This window comes from Scyliorhinus canicula, chromosome 4, assembly GCF_902713615.1.
Source record: "Scyliorhinus canicula chromosome 4, sScyCan1.1, whole genome shotgun sequence".
Classification (NCBI taxonomy): domain Eukaryota; kingdom Metazoa; phylum Chordata; class Chondrichthyes; order Carcharhiniformes; family Scyliorhinidae; genus Scyliorhinus; species Scyliorhinus canicula.
The window spans coordinates 29,058,067-29,076,144 of NC_052149.1; the positions used below are offsets into that span (position 1 = coordinate 29,058,067).

General features: G+C 51.2%; 1 protein-coding gene across 12 annotated transcripts in view; it reads right to left on the bottom strand.

Annotated features, from left to right (window-relative positions):
- The window catches only part of frrs1b (ferric-chelate reductase 1b), a 133,613-nt gene that overhangs the window by 66,327 nt on the left and 49,208 nt on the right, over window positions 1–18,078 (bottom strand). For 2 of the 12 annotated variants that reach the window (XM_038793944.1, XM_038793943.1), the window contains exon 1: window positions 12,305–12,729. The exons of 8 other annotated variants lie outside the window; for them this stretch is intronic. In XM_038793944.1, coding sequence (XP_038649872.1) covers window positions 12,305–12,360 — 56 coding nt within the window. In that variant the 5' untranslated portion in view covers window positions 12,361–12,729. Of the gene's footprint in view, window positions 1–12,304; window positions 12,730–18,078 lie in introns of those variants that run through there. 2 more of the 12 variants (XM_038793933.1, XM_038793932.1) reach the window with 1 other exon arrangement.

The following is an 18,078-nucleotide window of genomic DNA, read 5'->3' on the forward strand; positions in this document are numbered from 1 at the left end:
GCTTTATTACGCAGAGATGTGTAGCCATCCGCACATGCTGCCGAAATGGCTGCAGCTCGGCGAGCCCACGTATTTATACTCCGCCTACTGGGCGGAGCCAGCAGGTAGGAATCTACCCCCGTACCTGTAATACAGGAGCCTTACCGTAATACACCTCATATGCGATATATATATATACACACACACACAACAGTGGTGACTACTACATTGCCAAAACCCTCATCCATGCCTTTGTATCTCCCGCCTTCACTTTTCCAATGCACCTCTGGCTGACCTCTGACTTTCCATCCTCTGTAAACCCAAAGTTCTGCTGCTCATGTTCTAACTCACACCAGGTCCCATTTACCCATCATCCCTGCACATTGTTGCCCTTCACTGGTTAACAATGAAGCAATGCCTTTGTGTTCTAGTTCATGAATCACAAAAAATTAATATGCAGGTACAGCATTAAGAAGGCTGATGGAATGCTATCCTTTGTCGCAATGGAAATTGAATATAAAAGTGAGGATACTGTGTTTCAGTTATACAGGGCATTAGTGAGACCACATCTGAACTGAGAGAGTGTTTCAGCTGCAAAGCCAAGGCACTGCACTCTGAGATTCTATTGAAGAATGCAGATTTTATAGTCTGAAAAAATAACAGCTTGAAGTAAACAGGCATGTTTATGTTAAATAGACCTTGGAAAGTACGTAAGATGAAATACGTAGTTCTTGCCCTTGGATAAACAATTAGAGTACACATTTTGTTAACTTTCGGAGGACATTTGTTTTCATAATAAGGCTGAGAGCAGAATATTAAGCAGTATTATTTTAGTCCAAAAGCATGCTTGAATTATTGTCAAGCATTTCCCAGCATGCTTCTAAATTGGCACTCATTAATTTCCCTTCCACACTTGGTCTCATATTTTGTTTGATTAAGTCCCTGGGGAGCACCGTGGGCCATTTGATTGTTATAATACAGGTTGTTGTTTTGTTATGTGCTATCACACTGCCAGATGTGCTGTCTGTCCATTCAAGTCGATGCAAGAAATCCTCTGGCATTATTTCAAAAAGAGCACTATGTTCTGCCCATTGTTTAGTTGCATAAAACATAATGCAACTTTCTTTCCACATCAGGATTTGCAATTATACTATAACTTTTACATTGCTTCAAATTACATTTCAAAGAAAGTGAACTGATGGAAGATCCCTTGTAGTAGCCAGTCTCACACCATCATGCACATTTCCTCGTCTTTCCTGCCCTCTTCCTCCTTCCCTGCCTCGATACTTGCTTAACACATGTTACATCGATACTTTTTTTCCCAATTATGATGAAAGGTCATTAACCTGAAGCATCAGCTCTGCTTCTCTCTCCTTGGATGCTGACTGGTCTGCTGAGCATTTGCAGAATTTTCTGTTTTTGGTCTCATCTTTTGTTAGTTTAACTTTCTCATCCATGTCAATCAACCATGCAGGGACACACGTGGACAGGAAATTGTTTAGGGATGAGCTCTGCTACATCCACTGCTCCTGCGCCTACGATTTCCCACTGTTGGTTCAGCAGCAAAGGATTTACCTCCTATATTTATGCATGTGTATTAGAATGAAAAACAAAAGTAGGAAATATGCCCTCTGATAATTCCCCTGGTTTTCCTTGTTTGAATGCCAGATGCAAAGGAAATTTCTAGGCATCAATTTTAAATTCTAAGGCTGGCAAAAAGGGATTCTGAATTTTTTTGCAACAAGAGCCTGTATATACTGGAAGACAAGGTGATCCAAAAATGTTTAATACAAATAGCTCGGTCAGATAAACTTGCAAAACACTTGCTTCAAATCACTCTGCACCCAGATAACTGACCTGATAATGTCAAACATGTACAGGGCACTCCAAGTTCCAATTTGTTGTGCTCGTTATTGGCACACGGGTTAAAAGGGACTTCACAAATCTATATGCAAAATGCTTTCCTTTGACTTACAAATACAATGCAATACCACTTGGTTCCTTCATTGTGTTCCTCAAACTCACAGGGGCTGGTTTAGCTCACCAGGCTAAATCGCTGGCTTTTAAAGCAGACCAAGCAGGCCAGCAGCACGGTTCGATTCCCGTACCAGCCTCCCCGGACAGGCGCCGGAATGTGGCGACTAGGGGCTTTTCACAGTAACTTCATTGAAGCCTACTCGTGACAATAAGCGATTTTCATTTCATTTCACATCTCAGACACTTTTCTGTTTGGCACAGTAGTTGACAACAGGAGGGACAAATCTACTTGGCAGAGGATATACCAATCTGGTATCTGATTCCATGTTGCACAGAATCAGATGTAAGTGTTCAGAGGTTGTGTCCGGATGTGGAAGGGGAGGGAAGAATTGGGGATATATACAAGTGGCTGGGGGAGCAGGGAGGTGAACAGGTGGTGAAGCGGAGTTGGGAGGGGAGATCAATTGGGGAGAATGGAGTGAGGCACTGCGAATAGTAAACGGGACCTCCCCTTGTGCAAGGATGAGCCTGATACAGTTTAAGGTGATGCACAGGGTGCATATGACTCCGGCGAGAACTGGTGGATTCAGGGCAGCACAGTGGCCTAGTGGTTAGCACAGCTGCCTCACGGCGCTGAGGTCCCAGGTTCGATCCCGACTCTGGGTCACTGTCCGTGTGGAGTTTGCACATTCTCCCCGTATCTGCATGGGTTTCGCCCCCACAACCCATAAATGTGCAGAATAGGTGGATTGGCTACGCTAAATTGCCCCTTAATTGGAAAAAATAATTGGGTAATCTAAATTTTAAAAAAAAAGAACTGGTGGATTCTTTCACGGGGTAGTAGATGAGTGTGAGAGGTATGGGCGGGTGCCAGCGAATCACGCACACATGTTTCGGAGTTACGAAAAATTGGGAAGATTCTGGGCGGGAGTGTTCACGGTCTTAGATAGGATAGTGGTGGAGAAGACGGAGCTCATGGAGAGGAGGAAAGCCAATGTCGTGGCCTTCGCCTCTTTGATTGCACCGCGGCAAATTTTGCTGGAGTGGCGGTCGGCATCGCCACTGGGGGTAGCGGCACTGTTAGGTGACCTGTACGACTTCCTGTGGTTGGAGAAGATAAGGTATGAGTTGTGGTGAGATAACCACTGTAGTTATGTGTACTGCAGTAGGGGGATGTATGCCTGTACCTGTAATACAGGTTCCTCCGGTCAGCCCCTGCCGGCTAGCTCCGCCCACAGGGAGCTTGTGTATAAATATGTATGAGAGCTGCTCAGACCCTCAGTCTACAGTTGCGGATGGAGGGACAACATCGTACAGCAATAAAGCCTCTATTGTACTAGTCTCTCGGCTTTGAGTATAATTGTTAGCGCCACAATTTATTGCTGTACGATTTCCCAGTCACCATGGACATCAGAGTCAAGCCTGACCGTCTGATGGATCCACATTCGCCTCACGCCAGAAAAGACTTTGATCACTGGCTCGCAGTCTTCGAGGCCTACATCTCTTCAGCACACCCTCCCCCGACGGAGGCTCAGAAAAAGCAACTCCTGTACTCCAGACTTAGCTCCAGCGTCTTTCCGCTCATTCGAGATGCGACCGACTACACCGCAGCTATGGAACTGCTCAAGGAGAATTATGCACCATCGACAAACACCCTGTTTGCGAGGCATCAACTTTCTACTCGCGTCCAGCAGCCGGGTGAGTCGATTGAGGACTTCTGGAGGGCCCTTATACCTCTGGTACGAGACTGCGACTGCCGGGCCCTCACAGCCGCGGAACATTCGGATTTACTCATGCGCGATGCCTTCGTTACAGGCATTGCATCGGACCCCATCCGGCAACGACTGCTGGAAGGGGTCGCCCCCGACCTCGCGGCCGCAAAGGCCCTGGCGCTCTCCATGACGGCCGCCTCCCGTAGTGCGCACACTTACTCCGCTAGCCACTCGGCCCACCCGTCCTAACCCTCGTGGACCCCGCAAACGGCTCCCCAGGCCCATCCGTCCCACCCCTCGTGGACCCCGCAAACGGCCCCCCAGCAGCCGCCCCCGCGCACTATGCCTGTGCTGCCCGCCGCACCGCACCCCCTGGGGGTCCCCACTGTTACTTCTGCGGCCAACAGAAGCACCCTCGCCAACGATGCCCGGCCCGCACAGCGACCTGCAAAGCATGTGGAAAGAAAGGCCACTTTGCAGCGGTGTGTCAGTCCCGGACGGTCGCCGCTATCGCGCCGCCGGTCCCCCACGCCTCAGCCGCTCCCTCAATGGGCCCCGCCGTCCGCTTCCCCTGACCCCACGTGCGATCAGTGGGCGCCGCCATCTTTTGCCGCCCCCGCCATGTGCGCCCCATGGGCGCCGCCATCTTCATCCACCACAGCCATGTGCGTTCCATGGGCGCCACCATTTTGTTCCGACCCCATAACGTGCGCTCCATGGACGCCGCCATTTTACCCACAGGTACTGCGGATGCCGCCATCTCGTCTCCAGGGGCCGCCATCACGGGACACGGGTCGCTACCGCTCCTCGTCGGACTCATCTGACTCAACCGCCGACCAACCACTGCTCGCCTCCGTTACGCTCGACCAGTCCCGTCCTCGCAACCTGGCACCCTCTTCCACATCGGTGCTGGTCAACGGCCATGTGACCTCCTGCCTCATCGACTCCGGGAGCACCGAGAGCTTCGTCCACCCGGACACGGTAAGGCGCTATTCCCTTGCGATCCATCCCGCCGACCGGCAGATCGCCCTTGCCTCCGGTTCCCACTCTGTCCCGATCCGGGGTTTCTGCCTGGTTAAACTCACTGTACAGGGTGTGGAATTCGACCGTTTCCGTCTGTACATTCTCCCTGACCTCTGCACTTCACTCCTACTAGGCCTGGATTTCCAGTGCAATCTCCAGAGCCTCACCCTCAAATTCGGTGGCCCCCTACCTCCCCTCACCGTTTGCGGCCTCGCGACCCTCAAGGTTGAGCCCCCCTCCCTCTTTGCCAATCTGACTGTGGATTGCAAGCCCGTCGCCACCAGGAGCAGACGGTACAGCACCCAGGACAAGGCCTTCATCAGGTCCGAAGTCCAGCGGCTGCTTCGGGAGGGTATCATCGAGGCCAGCAACAGCCCTTGGAGAGCCCAGGTGGTAGTGGTTAAGACCGGGGAGAAGCACAGGATGGTCGTGGACTACAGCCAGACCATCAACCGGTACACGCAGCTCGACGCGTACCCCCTCCCCCGCATTTCTGATATGGTCAATCAGATTGCACAGTATCGGGTCTTCTCTACTATTGACCTGAAATCCGCCTACCACCAGCTCCCCATCCGTAAATCGGACCGTCCCTCCACTGCCTTTGAGGCGGACGGTCGTCTGTACCAATTTCTGAGGGTTCCCTTCGGCGTCACGAATGGGGTCTCGGTCTTTCAGCGAGAAATGGACCGAATGGTTGACCGGTACGGATTGCAGGCCACCTTCCCATACCTCGACAATGTCACCATCTGCGGCCATGACCAGCAGGACCATGATGCCAACCTTTATAAATTCCTCCACACCGCATCTCTCCTTAATCTCACGTACAACAAGGAGAAATGCGTGTTCCGCACAGACCGTTTAGCCATCCTTGGCTACGTAGTCCAAAACGGACTACTGGGGCCCGATCCCGACCGCATGCGCCCCCTCATGGAGCTCCCAATTCCCCACTGCCCCAAGGCCCTCAAACGCTGCCTTGGGTTTTTCTCTTATTACGCCCAGTGGGTCCCGCAATACGCAGACAAGGCCCGGCCACTTATCCAGTCCACACATTTTCCCCTCTCGGCCGAGGCACAACAGGCCTTCGCCTGCATTCGATCTGACATAGCCAGGGCGGGGATGCACGCCGTAGACGAGACTCTGCCTTTCCAAGTAGAGAGCGACGCTTCAGATGTCGCCCTTGCCGCCACGCTGAATCAGGCCGGCAGACCCGTGGCATTCTTTTCACGCACCCTCCACGCCTCCGAAATTCGGCATTCCTCTGTCGAAAAGGAAGCCCAGGCAATCGTTGAAGCGGTGCGGCACTGGAGGCATTACCTGGCCGGCAGGAGATTCACTCTCCTCACTGACCAACGGTCGGTAGCCTTCATGTTCAACAACACGCAGCGGGGCAAGATCAAGAATGACAAAATCTTGCAGTGGAGAATCGAGCTCTCCACCTTTAACTACGAGATCTTGTATCGCCCCGGCAAGCTCAACGAGCCCCCAGACGCCCTCTCCCGAGGTACATGTGCCAGTGCACAAGTGAACCAGCTCCGTGCCTTGCACGACAGCCTTTGCCATCCGGGGGTCACCCGCTTGTACCATCTGATCAAAGCCCGCAATCTGCCCTACTCCGTCGAGGAAGTACGGACAGTCACCAGAGACTGCCAGATCTGTGCGGAGTGCAAGCCGCACTTCTACCGGCCAGATCGCACGCGCCTGGTGAAAGCATCCCGCCCCTTTGAACGCCTCAGCGTGGACTTCAAAGGGCCCCTTCCCTCTACCGACCGCAACACCTACATCCTTAGTGTGGTCGATGAATTTTCTAGGTTCCCCTTTGCCATCCCATGCCCAGATATGACGTCTGCCACCGTCATCAAGGCCCTGGATTCCATTTTTGCCCTGTTCGGTTTCCCCGACTATATCCACAGTGACAGGGGATCCTCATTCATGAGCGATGAGCTGCGTCAGTTCCTGCTCAGCAGGGGTATCGCCTCCAGCAGGACGACCAGCTACAACCCCCGGGGAAACGGGCAGGTAGAGAGGGAGAACGGGACGGTATGGAGGGCCGTCCAGCTGGCCCTACGGTCCAGGAACCTCCCAGCCGCTCGCTGGCAGCAGGTCCTCCCTGACGCGCTCCATTCCATTCGGTCGCTACTGTGCACCGCAACTAACAGTACACCCCATGAACGTGTTTTTGCCTTCCCTAGGAAGTCCACATCCGGAGTGTCGCTCCCGACTTGGCTCACGACTCCGGGCCCAGTCCTTCTCCGTAGGCATGTACGGCACCACAAGGCGGAACCCCTGGTGGACAAAGTACGCCTTCTCCACGCCAACCCTCAGAGACGGCCGCCAGGACACAGTCTCGCTCCGGGACCTGGCTCCCTCAGGTGCCGATCCCATGCCCACACCCCTTCCTGCGCCAACCCCAGCGCCCCCCTATTCGTCCCCATCAGGTCCATCCCTCATCCCCCTGCCCACCCTGGAGGACATGGAAGATTTTGGCTTGCTCTCGGAGTCATCCCGCCAGCAGCCAGCACCAACACCGCCAGCACCTGCACCATCGGGGCCATCACCGCCTGTGCCGACGTCACCACCACAGCTACGCCGATCACAGAGGAACGTCCGACCACCGATTCGGCTCAACTTGTAACCTGCTAACCGGATGGACTCTTGATTTTCCTTGTTGGACCCTTTTGTATTAGAGTTACACGCCACCCCCGCCGGACTCATTTTTTACAGGGGGTGAATGTGGTGAGATAACCACTGTAGTTATGTGTACTGCAGTAGGGGGATGTATGCCTGTACCTGTAATACAGGTTCCTCCGGTCAGCCCCTGCCGGCTAGCTCTGCCCACAGGGAGCTTGTGTATAAATATGTATGAGAGCTGCTCAGACCCTCAGTCTACAGTTGCGGATGGAGGGACAACATCGTACAGCAATAAAGCCTCTATTGTACTAGTCTCTCGGCTTTGAGTATAATTGTTAGCGCCACATGAGTTAAGGGGGTCAGCAGGGGGATTTGAGAAAAGGTGGGGGATGTTTGTGACTGTGTTTGAGAAGCTGTTTGTCGCAGGGGGGTGGGGGAGGAAGGGTGGAGGGAAGAGGGTGAAAAAGGGGAAAAATCTGTACAGACTGTATCGTTGATTGTTCGGAAGTATGGGACGGGATTCTTCGGAATCCAGCGGGGTGGGCAACTCCGGCGCAAAAGAGTGGCGTGAACCACTCCGGCTTCGGGCCACCCAGATGGTGCGGAATCCTCCGCACCTTCAGGGGCTAGGCCGGCGCCGGAGTGGTTTGCACTGCGCCAGCCGGCACGGAAGGGACTTGGCGCCATGCCACCCGGTGCCGAAGGGCCTCCGCCGGCTGGCGCGAGTTGGCACATGCACGAAAGCACCAGCATGTGTTGACGTCATCCCAGCGCATGCGCGGGGGGGGGGGGGGGGGGGGGTCGTCATCTCCATGCCGTTGCACTGGCCGGCATGCAGGAATAGAGTGCCCCAAGGCACAGGCCAACCTGCGGATCTGTGGGCTCCGATCGCGGGCCAGTCCACCATGGGGCCACCCCCGGGGCCAGAGCCCCCCCACCCCGAGGACCCCGGAGGCCGCCCCTGGAGCCAGGTCCCCCCAGTAAGTGCCAAGTCTAATTTACGCCGGCAGGACCGTCCGAAAACAGGCGGCCACTCGGCCCAACGCAGGCCGGACAATCGCCGGGGGGAGCCCACTGCCAGCGGCCGCCAACCAGCGCAGCGCGATTTCCCCCCCCCGCTAAATCCCCGGCGCCGGAGAATTCGGCAGCCAGCGGGGGTGGGATTCACGCCGCCTCCCCCCCCCCTGCCGATTCTCCAACCCGGCAGGGGGTCGGAGGTTCCCACCCATGTTTCCAGGGGTGTTTATTTGCTGTAACCTGCTTTGATACATGTTTGTAATAAAATACATTTTTTTAATAAGGGCACAGAGGGATTATGACAAGGGGAAGGTGAAGATCACCCTCCGGATGTTGCAGAGTATCCTCTGTGATCCCGATAACTAAATGGTCTCAATTTGTCTGTGCTCAACTTGCATCCATGGCTTGCAGAAGCGGATCACTAACAATGTTTGCGGCGGCTTGATTCGGATCCAAACAGCCACTCTTCCAGATTGCCTTCTCCTTCAGGTAAAGGTAGCATAAGTGATGATCTTAAAATTGAAACATTCTGCACTGACAAAATGGATGAAATATTGATCATCAATTAAGCCGCCTTTGTTGGAGTGGAGTCCTTTTCAGTACATGCACACCAAGATATTATTCCAAGAGGCTCAGATGGCAACATGGGCACCTACCTCCTGCACTACAGATTTGGATTTATTAAGATTGGACAATCACGCCTGGCTGCTTTCCTATTTAGTGAGATAAAGTGATCAATAAGTTGGCACTGCGGAACAGTTCCTCAGTGAGGCGTTTGGTATTACGCTTCAAGTTGATTTATACTGCTTGTGATGCTCTGGAAGCAGCTAAAGGCCAAAAAGGTTGACAGCAGTGGTGACTGACTGACAGAGGTTGTGCAAAGTGTATTCTGCAGCGGATGCCACAGCTCTGTAACTGTTTAATAAAGACAAAGGGAGTCAGTGGAATAAAACAAAGAATATATTTATTTCTAATGCATAATATTTACAAAGGGACCCGGTTGAACCTCACTGGGTCCTCGCTCTCTGACCGCCGCGGTTCCTGTCTGGCCGACCTTGTGTCGAAAACAACTATGTTCTAATACACCTGATAGGTAACGGATGGCTATTTAGCATAAAATATTAAGCCCCAGTTTTAAATCCCCATTTTAAATTCACTCATAACCTCAGGTCATCTCAAAACACATAGCTTCAATAGAGACACAAAACAGCATAATTCACTTTTACTGAGCTCCATTGTTCTAGCAAATACATTTGCAAGACAGTGTGACATTAAAACACAGGCCATACCAGATATCAATCCAAGGACAGGACAGGCACCACAGCAACATTAAGGCGCTATTGTCTACAATGTGGCTAACAGCTAAGTCAGCAGAAGTCCAGTTTAAACTGGTCGTGATAACAGCACAGAATTGCATTCCAGAACATGCACAAGTATTCAGACATGAAACATTTAAAGCTAATGTTGCACATTAAAGGCTGACAGCTGACCGTCAAATCAAACTCATTTAATTCTAACCCAAACCAATTAGGATGACTTAGAGGTGTAGATAGATGGCTAAAGACGGATTATAACTGTGAAGGTCCGTATGGCCATCTTTATCCGGATCATTCGATACTTTGATCTAAACTATTCGCTAATTCTATTTTTCACTTTTCCACTCTAACTCTTGAAGTAAATGCAAGCTGTTGTGCCATAAGCAAGAAACCATTTCTGTATTATTTTGAAAGTTAAATTGTGTACAAGTTGCTTCTCTTCAAGTCCTTTTTGCTAGCCGGACTTATTAGAGAATATTTAAGTGACTCTCAATTGTAATCAAATAGAGGCAATAAACGATTCTTGTTTGCATCCGAGAAGTTTTAACTCAAATTTCTACTGAGTTTAAGTGTCGCAAGTTTCTCACTAATTCCGCATGGTAGATCTCTTCCACCTTGTATACAACATGGTATCAGCCCTGTAATTAGCGTGGAAGCTCATTCTCCTCCAGCCACACCAGGGAAAACAATCAACCCAGCCCTGTATGTTCCATCCAGGTTATTACACCTCTCCTCCCAAAGTCAGAAGACATAGGCAACGACGAGGACGATGAAGATGAGGAGCAGATGAAGAAAAGTTTAAAACACTGATGAGGAAGGAAGGAACAGAAGAAACCGGCGCAACCCCAGCAAGCGCCAACGCAGGCACTTTGGCCTTGGGACAGCATTTCCCGGCAGTGGGACCGAATCAGCCGGAATACAACGAGCCGGAGAATGACACTTGCGGCTGGACCGCCCAGGCGGAGAACCCGCCAAAGACGACCGAACGACAATGTCCCAGTCAGAGACTTCAGAGGTCTGTACCTCCATAACAGATGACCAAACATCAGGCATTTCGGTATGAGAAGAAAACAACATAGTCGGGTGCACAGACTGTGGAACCTGGGCAACCGATAAGACCGGGGTGAAGTTCCCCCTAGGAGCCAGGCACTAATGTTAGGTTAGGTGGATTGGCCATGATAAATTGCCCTTAGTGTCCAAAATTGCCTTTAGTGTTGGATGGGGTTACTGGGTTATGGGAATAGGGTGGAGGTGTTAACCTTGGGTAGGGTGCTCTTTCCAGGAGCCGGTGCAGACTCGATGGGCTGAATGGCCTCCTTCTGCACTGTAAATTCTATGTAATGTAAATGTGATCCAGCTGACCTTGAACAGTGACTTGCAATGAAACGGGACCAGTTTGACGAACGACAACCCCCTGGAAGCCAGGGAGCACCTTCACCAAAGTTACGGCCATTGCCCACCTCGAGACGTGCAACGTGAGTGGCACTGATGCTGGGGAACAACAAACCCAACCGAGTCCGGAGTCGGCGACCCATCAAATTTCGGCATGGGGGCTGGCCGAGCATAAAAAAAATGAGGCAGGGCCTGCGGATCCACTTGGATTTCACCACAGCCCCTTTAATTTTTCCAAGGCCAGGCCTGAAAACATCAGGGAATTTCTGCAGCACCGCATATAAGCTGCCTGCTTCCATCTTGAGGACACATTGCCAGTATGGTGCAAGTGGTGCAGCCAATCCCGACCTGGCAGTTTGGGGCCGTCTCCCTGCACCACACTGAGGGGAAGACTCAAAGATTGATGTCCTTAGACCACCAGGGCGAGCATGGAGCCCACAATAGACAAACATAACGAGGCGGGCAGTCGAATCAGCCAACGACAATCTACTAGCCCCATGTCAGATTTGGTCAAACACGTGGCGCGGCACTACTGAAACAACAGAACTCGAATCCAATTCCATCTGAATTAAGTGCCCGTTAACCTGCACTGGGATGTGAATAGGGGCCACCTGTGGTGCAGTCACACAGTACAGCCGGCTAGACCCTTGTGACTTTGCACTTACTGAATCATGGAAGTCCATTCTAGGAGCTGAAAGGCAGCGAGGGGAGTGGCGTCGAACGACATTCACCTCCATTCCTTAAAGCTCCTGCACTCTCCAGTGAAAGAGGAATCGCTGAGCCTGCTGGAATGTTAGGGAACCTTCACCCAGATGTCTTTTCTGTATGCCGAGAATACCGCAAACTAAGCAGTCACAAAGCATATCCACCAACACAGCCCCATATGTGCAATACTCTGCGATTTTCCATAACCGGGAAACATACTCAGCAGCTGACTCCCCTTCTGAATTTTCTGGCGTATTGATTCTGTACCGTTGCACAATGATGGACAGTGTCAGGTTGAAGTGATTCCCCAATAGTGCGATGAGCTGATCAATGCTATTGTATCCGGCATTGCCGGAAATATGAGGCCCTAATTATGCCGAATATGTATGCAGCGCAGGCCATCAATAACATCACAGTCTGGTGCTTATTTTTGGTTATGTTGTTGGCATGGAAAATGTATTGCAAGCATATGCGTACTGATTCCAAGTCGCAACTGTAGGGTCAAAAGCATCCAATCGACCAAACAAAAGCACAGTGAAACACTCAACGCCATACCTTAGTCCCAGGAGAAGCAAAGTGGCGGAGAGATGGCACAGGTGGCAGAGTAGCATGTCGACAATTCCAGTTTATCTTCTTTGCCAGTTTAATAAAGGCAAAGGGAGTCAGACGAGCAACACAAAGTAACCGTTTAAAGGAATCCAGTTGAACCTCACCAGGTCCCCTCTCTTTGTGTTCCTATCTGGCCGATCTTACATACAATAAGGTATCAGCCCCGCAGTTAGCGGGGAGCTTATCGAGCCACACAGGGAAAACAATCAACCCAGCCCCGTGTGTTCCATGCAGGTTAATACAAACTGTTTCCCAGAGCCTATGGAGGTAGCTCTCTACTAACATTATCAGACAACTATTCATTGGCCTGTAATGTTAGCTGCTTGAATAATGAGTAATGACAGCTGGTTGCAGTAGAATACAATTTCCATGGTAATCTATTCTTCATCCTCTGTCCAATAAACGAGATGCAGCGAATCTAATCCCCCAGAGTTTTCAGTTCAACGGTTTGGAACAGTTCAGCTTAAAGAATTCCCCTGCATTCAGGCCAGAATGTCACTGGCATCTAAAGCCAAGTTTCAATGAGCAGCAACAGAGATTGCTAAAATTAATAAAATTCACCAAGCCTGGTGAAGCTGCAGCACAGGACTACATGCTTGTTATCAACGGAAGCTATGGACAGAGCTAAGCAATCCCTCAACAAAAGAATCAGATCAGAGCTCTGCAATCCTGTCACATCCAGTTGTGAACGTTGGTGGATAATTAAACAACTAACTGGAGTGAAAGAAGACTCCTTGAATTTCCTACTCTTCATGATAGTGCAGCCCAACATGTGATGCAAAAGGCAAGCTTGAAAAGAGTCCACCCAGAAATGCTGAGTGGATGATCCATCTTAGCCTCCTCCTGAGGTCCGCAGCCAATTTAATTCACTCTATGGGCATCAAAAAATGGCTGACGCACTGGACACAAAGGCTATGGGCCCAGACAAGTGCCCGATACCAGTACTGCAGAATTGTGTTAGGAAATTAGTTGTGCTCCTGTCAAGTTGTTGACAACACTGGAATCTGTTCAACAAGGTGAAAACTTTCCAGGTTGCCCTGCCAAGAAAAAGCAGAACACATTCAGTCTGGCCAATTACTGCCCCATCAGCCTGCTCTCAAACAGCAGCAAAGTGACATTAAAGTGCATTGATTGACAGTGTAGCCAAGTGACACTCACAAATAACCTGCTTAGGTTTGGTTCTACCAGGGCTACTTGGCTTCAGACACCATTACAGCCTTGGTCCAAATATGAACAAAGTAGCTGAATTCAAGAGGTGAAGTGAGAGAGATTGCCCTTGACATGAAGCATTTGGCCAAGGTGCGCTAGCAAAATTAAAGTTAATAGGAATCAGGAGGAAAACTGCACTGGTTAGAGTCATGCCGAGCAAAAAGGAACATGATTGTGGTTACTCAGTGTCAATCATCTGTTCCCAGGGCACCACTGCAAAAGTTCCTGAGAGTAGTGTCCTAGGCCCAACCATCTTCAGCTACTTCATAGAATCTTCTATCCAGTGCAGAAGGAAGCCGGTTGGTCCATCGAGTCTGCACCTACCCTTGGAAATGCCAGTACCCTACCAAGGGCAGCACGGTAGCATAGTGGTTAGCACAGTTGCTTCACAGCTCCAGGGTCCCAGGTTCGATTCCCGGCTGTTTCACTCTCTATGCGGAGTCTGCACGTTCTCCCTGTGTCTGCGTGGGTTTCCTCCCACAGTCCAAAGATGTGTGGGTTTGATGGATTGGCCATGCTAAATTGCCTTGGTGTCCAAAAAAAGGTTAAGTGGGGGTTACTGGGTTATAGGGATAAGGTAGATATGTGGGCTGGAGTAGGGTGCTCTTTGTAAGGGCCGGTGCAGACGCTATGGGCCGAATGGCCTCCTTCTGCACTGCAAATTCTATGGCCTATCTAGGCCCAATCCCCAACCCTATTCCCACAACCCAGTAGCTCCACCTAATCTTTTCGATACTAAGGGGCAATTTAGCATGGCCAATCCACCCAGACCTGCACATCACTGGATTGTGGGAAGAAACCGGAGCACCCTGTGGAAACCCATGCAGAGAAACTACAAACTCCACACAGACAGTCACCCAAGGCCAGAATTGAATCCAGGTCCCTGACGCTTTGAGGCAGCAGTGCTAACCACTGTGCCACAGTGCCGCCCAATAACTGACCTTTCCCCCACCTTAAGGCCTGAGGTTAGTATGTTGCTGATGCTGAGCAATTTTAAGTTGCGCTCACATCTCCTCAATGAAGCAGTCCGTTCCTGCACACAGCAAGACCTGGGCAACATTCACGCTTGAGCTGATTACATGAAAATTAGCACACACTATGCACAAGTGCCAGGTAATGACGATCTCCAACAAGGGAGATTCTAAGCATCTCCCCTTAACACTCAACAGCAGTTCTACTGTCAAATTCCCTCACCATCAATACACTAGAGGGGTTTCCATTGACCAGAAACTTAACTGGGCCAACCACACAAATATAGTGGCTGCAGGACTGGCTCAAAAACTGGATACTCAGTGGCAACTGACTCATCTCCTGACTGCACCCCAAAGCTTTCCCACCATATAGAAGGCACAACCAAAAGTATTATCGTTTACTCTCCATTTACCTGAATGAATGCAGTTCCAACAACACTCAAGAAGTTTGAACGAAAGAGAAAATGCTGGAAAATCTCAGCAGGTCTGGCAGCATCTGTAGAGAGGGAAAAGAGCTAATGTTTTGAGTCCAATGACTCTTTGTAAAAGCACTTAAGAAGCCTGACACCATTCAGGAGAAGGTAGCCGGCTTGATTAGACCCGATCCACCACCTTAAACACATGCCTGCAGTGTGAACCATCTACAAGATGCACTGCAGCAACTCGCCAAGGATTCTTGAGCAGAACCTCCCAAACCAATCAATTTTATCACCTACCAGGACAAAGGCAGCAGGCACCACCACCACCTCCAAACTCTTCACCAAATCACACACCATCCTGACCTGGAGGTATAGTGCCCTTCCTTTATTGTCACTGAATCAAAATTCAGGAACTCTCTTCCTCAGTGTGGGGGTACCTACACCGCATGGACTGCAACAATTCAAAAAGGCGGTTCACCACTTCCACCATGGAAATAGGGCTGGCAAATAAATACCAGTGACACCCACATCGAGTAAATAAAATATATGCTGAGCAAACTATTATTCTGCATCGAAACTCAGAATTTTCACACATTAGCCAAGTTCATTGGCAGTAGTGAAAGGTATAATGTGCATTCTGAATTGCAAGGAATATTGAAGGTGCACCAGATTCACTATTTCCATTGATGTGCCAGTCTCGCAGACTCAGCAATTTCATTAGCACCCAAAATTTTAGATCACCTTTGCTCACTTTCTGCCATCCCTTCCTCCTTGAGTTTTTAAATCCGAGCAATTTTCAAAGTAAAAAATCATAAAACTTCGAATCTTCTCAAATACATGCTTTTGAATATAGAGTTCCGATTTCACTCACCCTAACTATTATCTGGAGCTTTGAAGACTGTATTTTCACATTAAAAATATATATAATTCTAACATTTTGGTTGCTCTCTCATTCGCAAACAAAGTAGAGAGGGCGCGATTCTCCGCTGCCCACAACGGGTCGGAGGATAGCGGGAGGGCCTTCCCGACATTTTTCCCGACCTCCCGCTATTCTCCCCCCCCCCCCCCTCAACGACACGAATCGCTGCTCGCCGTTTTTTACGGCGAACAGCGATTCTCCCCTGGCCGATGGGCCGAGTTCCCAGGCCTTTACGGCCGTTTTCACGAACGCAAACACACCTGCTCTCACCGTTCGTGAAAACGGCCGCAAAGTGCCGTTCCGGACAACCATGGCACCGATTGGCACGACCGTGGTGCGGCCGTGCCAAGGGTGGCAAGGGCCCGCAATCGGTGCCCACCGATCGCGGGCAGGGGGTCCGATACCCGCGCACTCTTTGTTCCTCCGCCGCCCCGCAGGATCAGTCCACGGGGCGGCTGAGGGGCATGACGGCCCGCGCATGTGCGGGTTTGACGCAAATGCGTGATGATGTCATCCGCGCATGCGCGGGTTGGAGCCGTCCAATCCGCGCATGCGCGGCTGACGTCATTGTGCGCGTCAGCCGCCATAACGCTTGGCGCGCGGCGATGCCGTGCTTCGCGGGGCCGGGCTGCTAGCCCCGCCCGGGGGGGGGAGAATCGGGTCCCGGGAGGCTGCCGTGAAACGGCCAGTTTCACGGCAGCCTTTACGACTCTCCGCATTTGCGGAGAATCGCGCCCAGAGCGTTTATTCTTAAAACAATACAAACACTGGGCGGGATTCTCCATTTGAGACACTGATGCCGGGACTGAATTGCATGAGGTTTGCGTTCCTGTTGGGGGCGCAATTTCCAGGGCAATTCATGACATGTTAATCGGCCAGCACTCTGCTCACATGAATCTAGAGCAATTCTCTTTCCCGCCAGCATTGAATTCACTGGGCCAGAATTGGCGCTGGAGAGCTTGACTAGCTTATAAGCACTCCATTCCCACACACTGCTATTCCAGTCAAGAAGATGGCTCCACAAAGAGCTGCCCCTGATTTGAGGACACTAAGTTGGACAGAATGTTGGACGCAGTGAGAGAGAGGCCGGACACCATCTTCCCCCAGGGTAGCCAGAAGGCTACTGCCTGCAGTCATCTACCAGGCCTGGGTGGAGCTGGCAGAAGCGGTCAGTGCTGGCGAGCATCACCATGCGGAATAGCACACAGTGCTGCAAGAAGATGAACGACCTCCTTAAGTCAGCTCGGGAGTTATTACCTCAGTGCCCCGGCATCAGTCCCGTCCCTTACTCCTCACATAACACCCCCACTTCCATTAAGGCCAATCAAAATCCATCTTCCCCCTCACATCCCACCCTGCACCAAACTCCAACACCTGCATCGCCCTCTGTGGCTCGGTGCCTTACAAACACATGCCACCAGCGAGATACCTCTGTGTAACCCACCTCCATGTGTCTCACCATTTCCTTCATGTGACCCTGAGGAAAAGACAGCGCACAATAGAAGGGAGCGGGAGAAGACTGGAGGGGGCATCCTAGACTTCTGGGCTCTCACACCCGCCGAGCAGAGGGTGATGGAACTATCTGTGAAGATGCAGGAGAGGGCCATCGCTGAGGCAGAGGTTGGCATGGAACAATAAAGTGAGACCCTACTGCAAAATGATGTCCCTGTAGCAAGTGAATCACCCTTCTCCCCTGGACCACTCCTTCCCAAGATCTCACCCAAGTGTCTTGTCTATTGTCTTGCAGGATCTCCATCAGTCCAAGCGGGCCCATCTGGGGTACTTCCCCCCCCCCACCCAAGCCCCTAACCCAACAGACCCCGGAGGGCTAGTCCGGGGATAACACTGACTTCTCAGCACTACATTCACCTGCACCTTCCATCATCGCAGAGACTATCACCTCGGTGGGGCATGTTAGTGAAGAGGCTCCTGGATCACCCTCTGGTGTGCAGATCACACATGCTGCAAAAGTCAGGTGGAGGTAGGAACTCCCATGGGAGCAGACGATGGGAGGAGGGTTGACCGATCCTAGAACCAGCTGTAGTCCAGACAGGTGTCGCACTTCTGTAAAGAATGATCCCATTACAGGTGGAGACGCAGATGCAGAGCCAGGATCTACAGGAGGGTGTGTCGGCAACCTTCCAGGTCCTGCAGTGTAGTTGGAGGAATCCAAATGCCTTCAGGTGCAGGAGATGGTGCTGA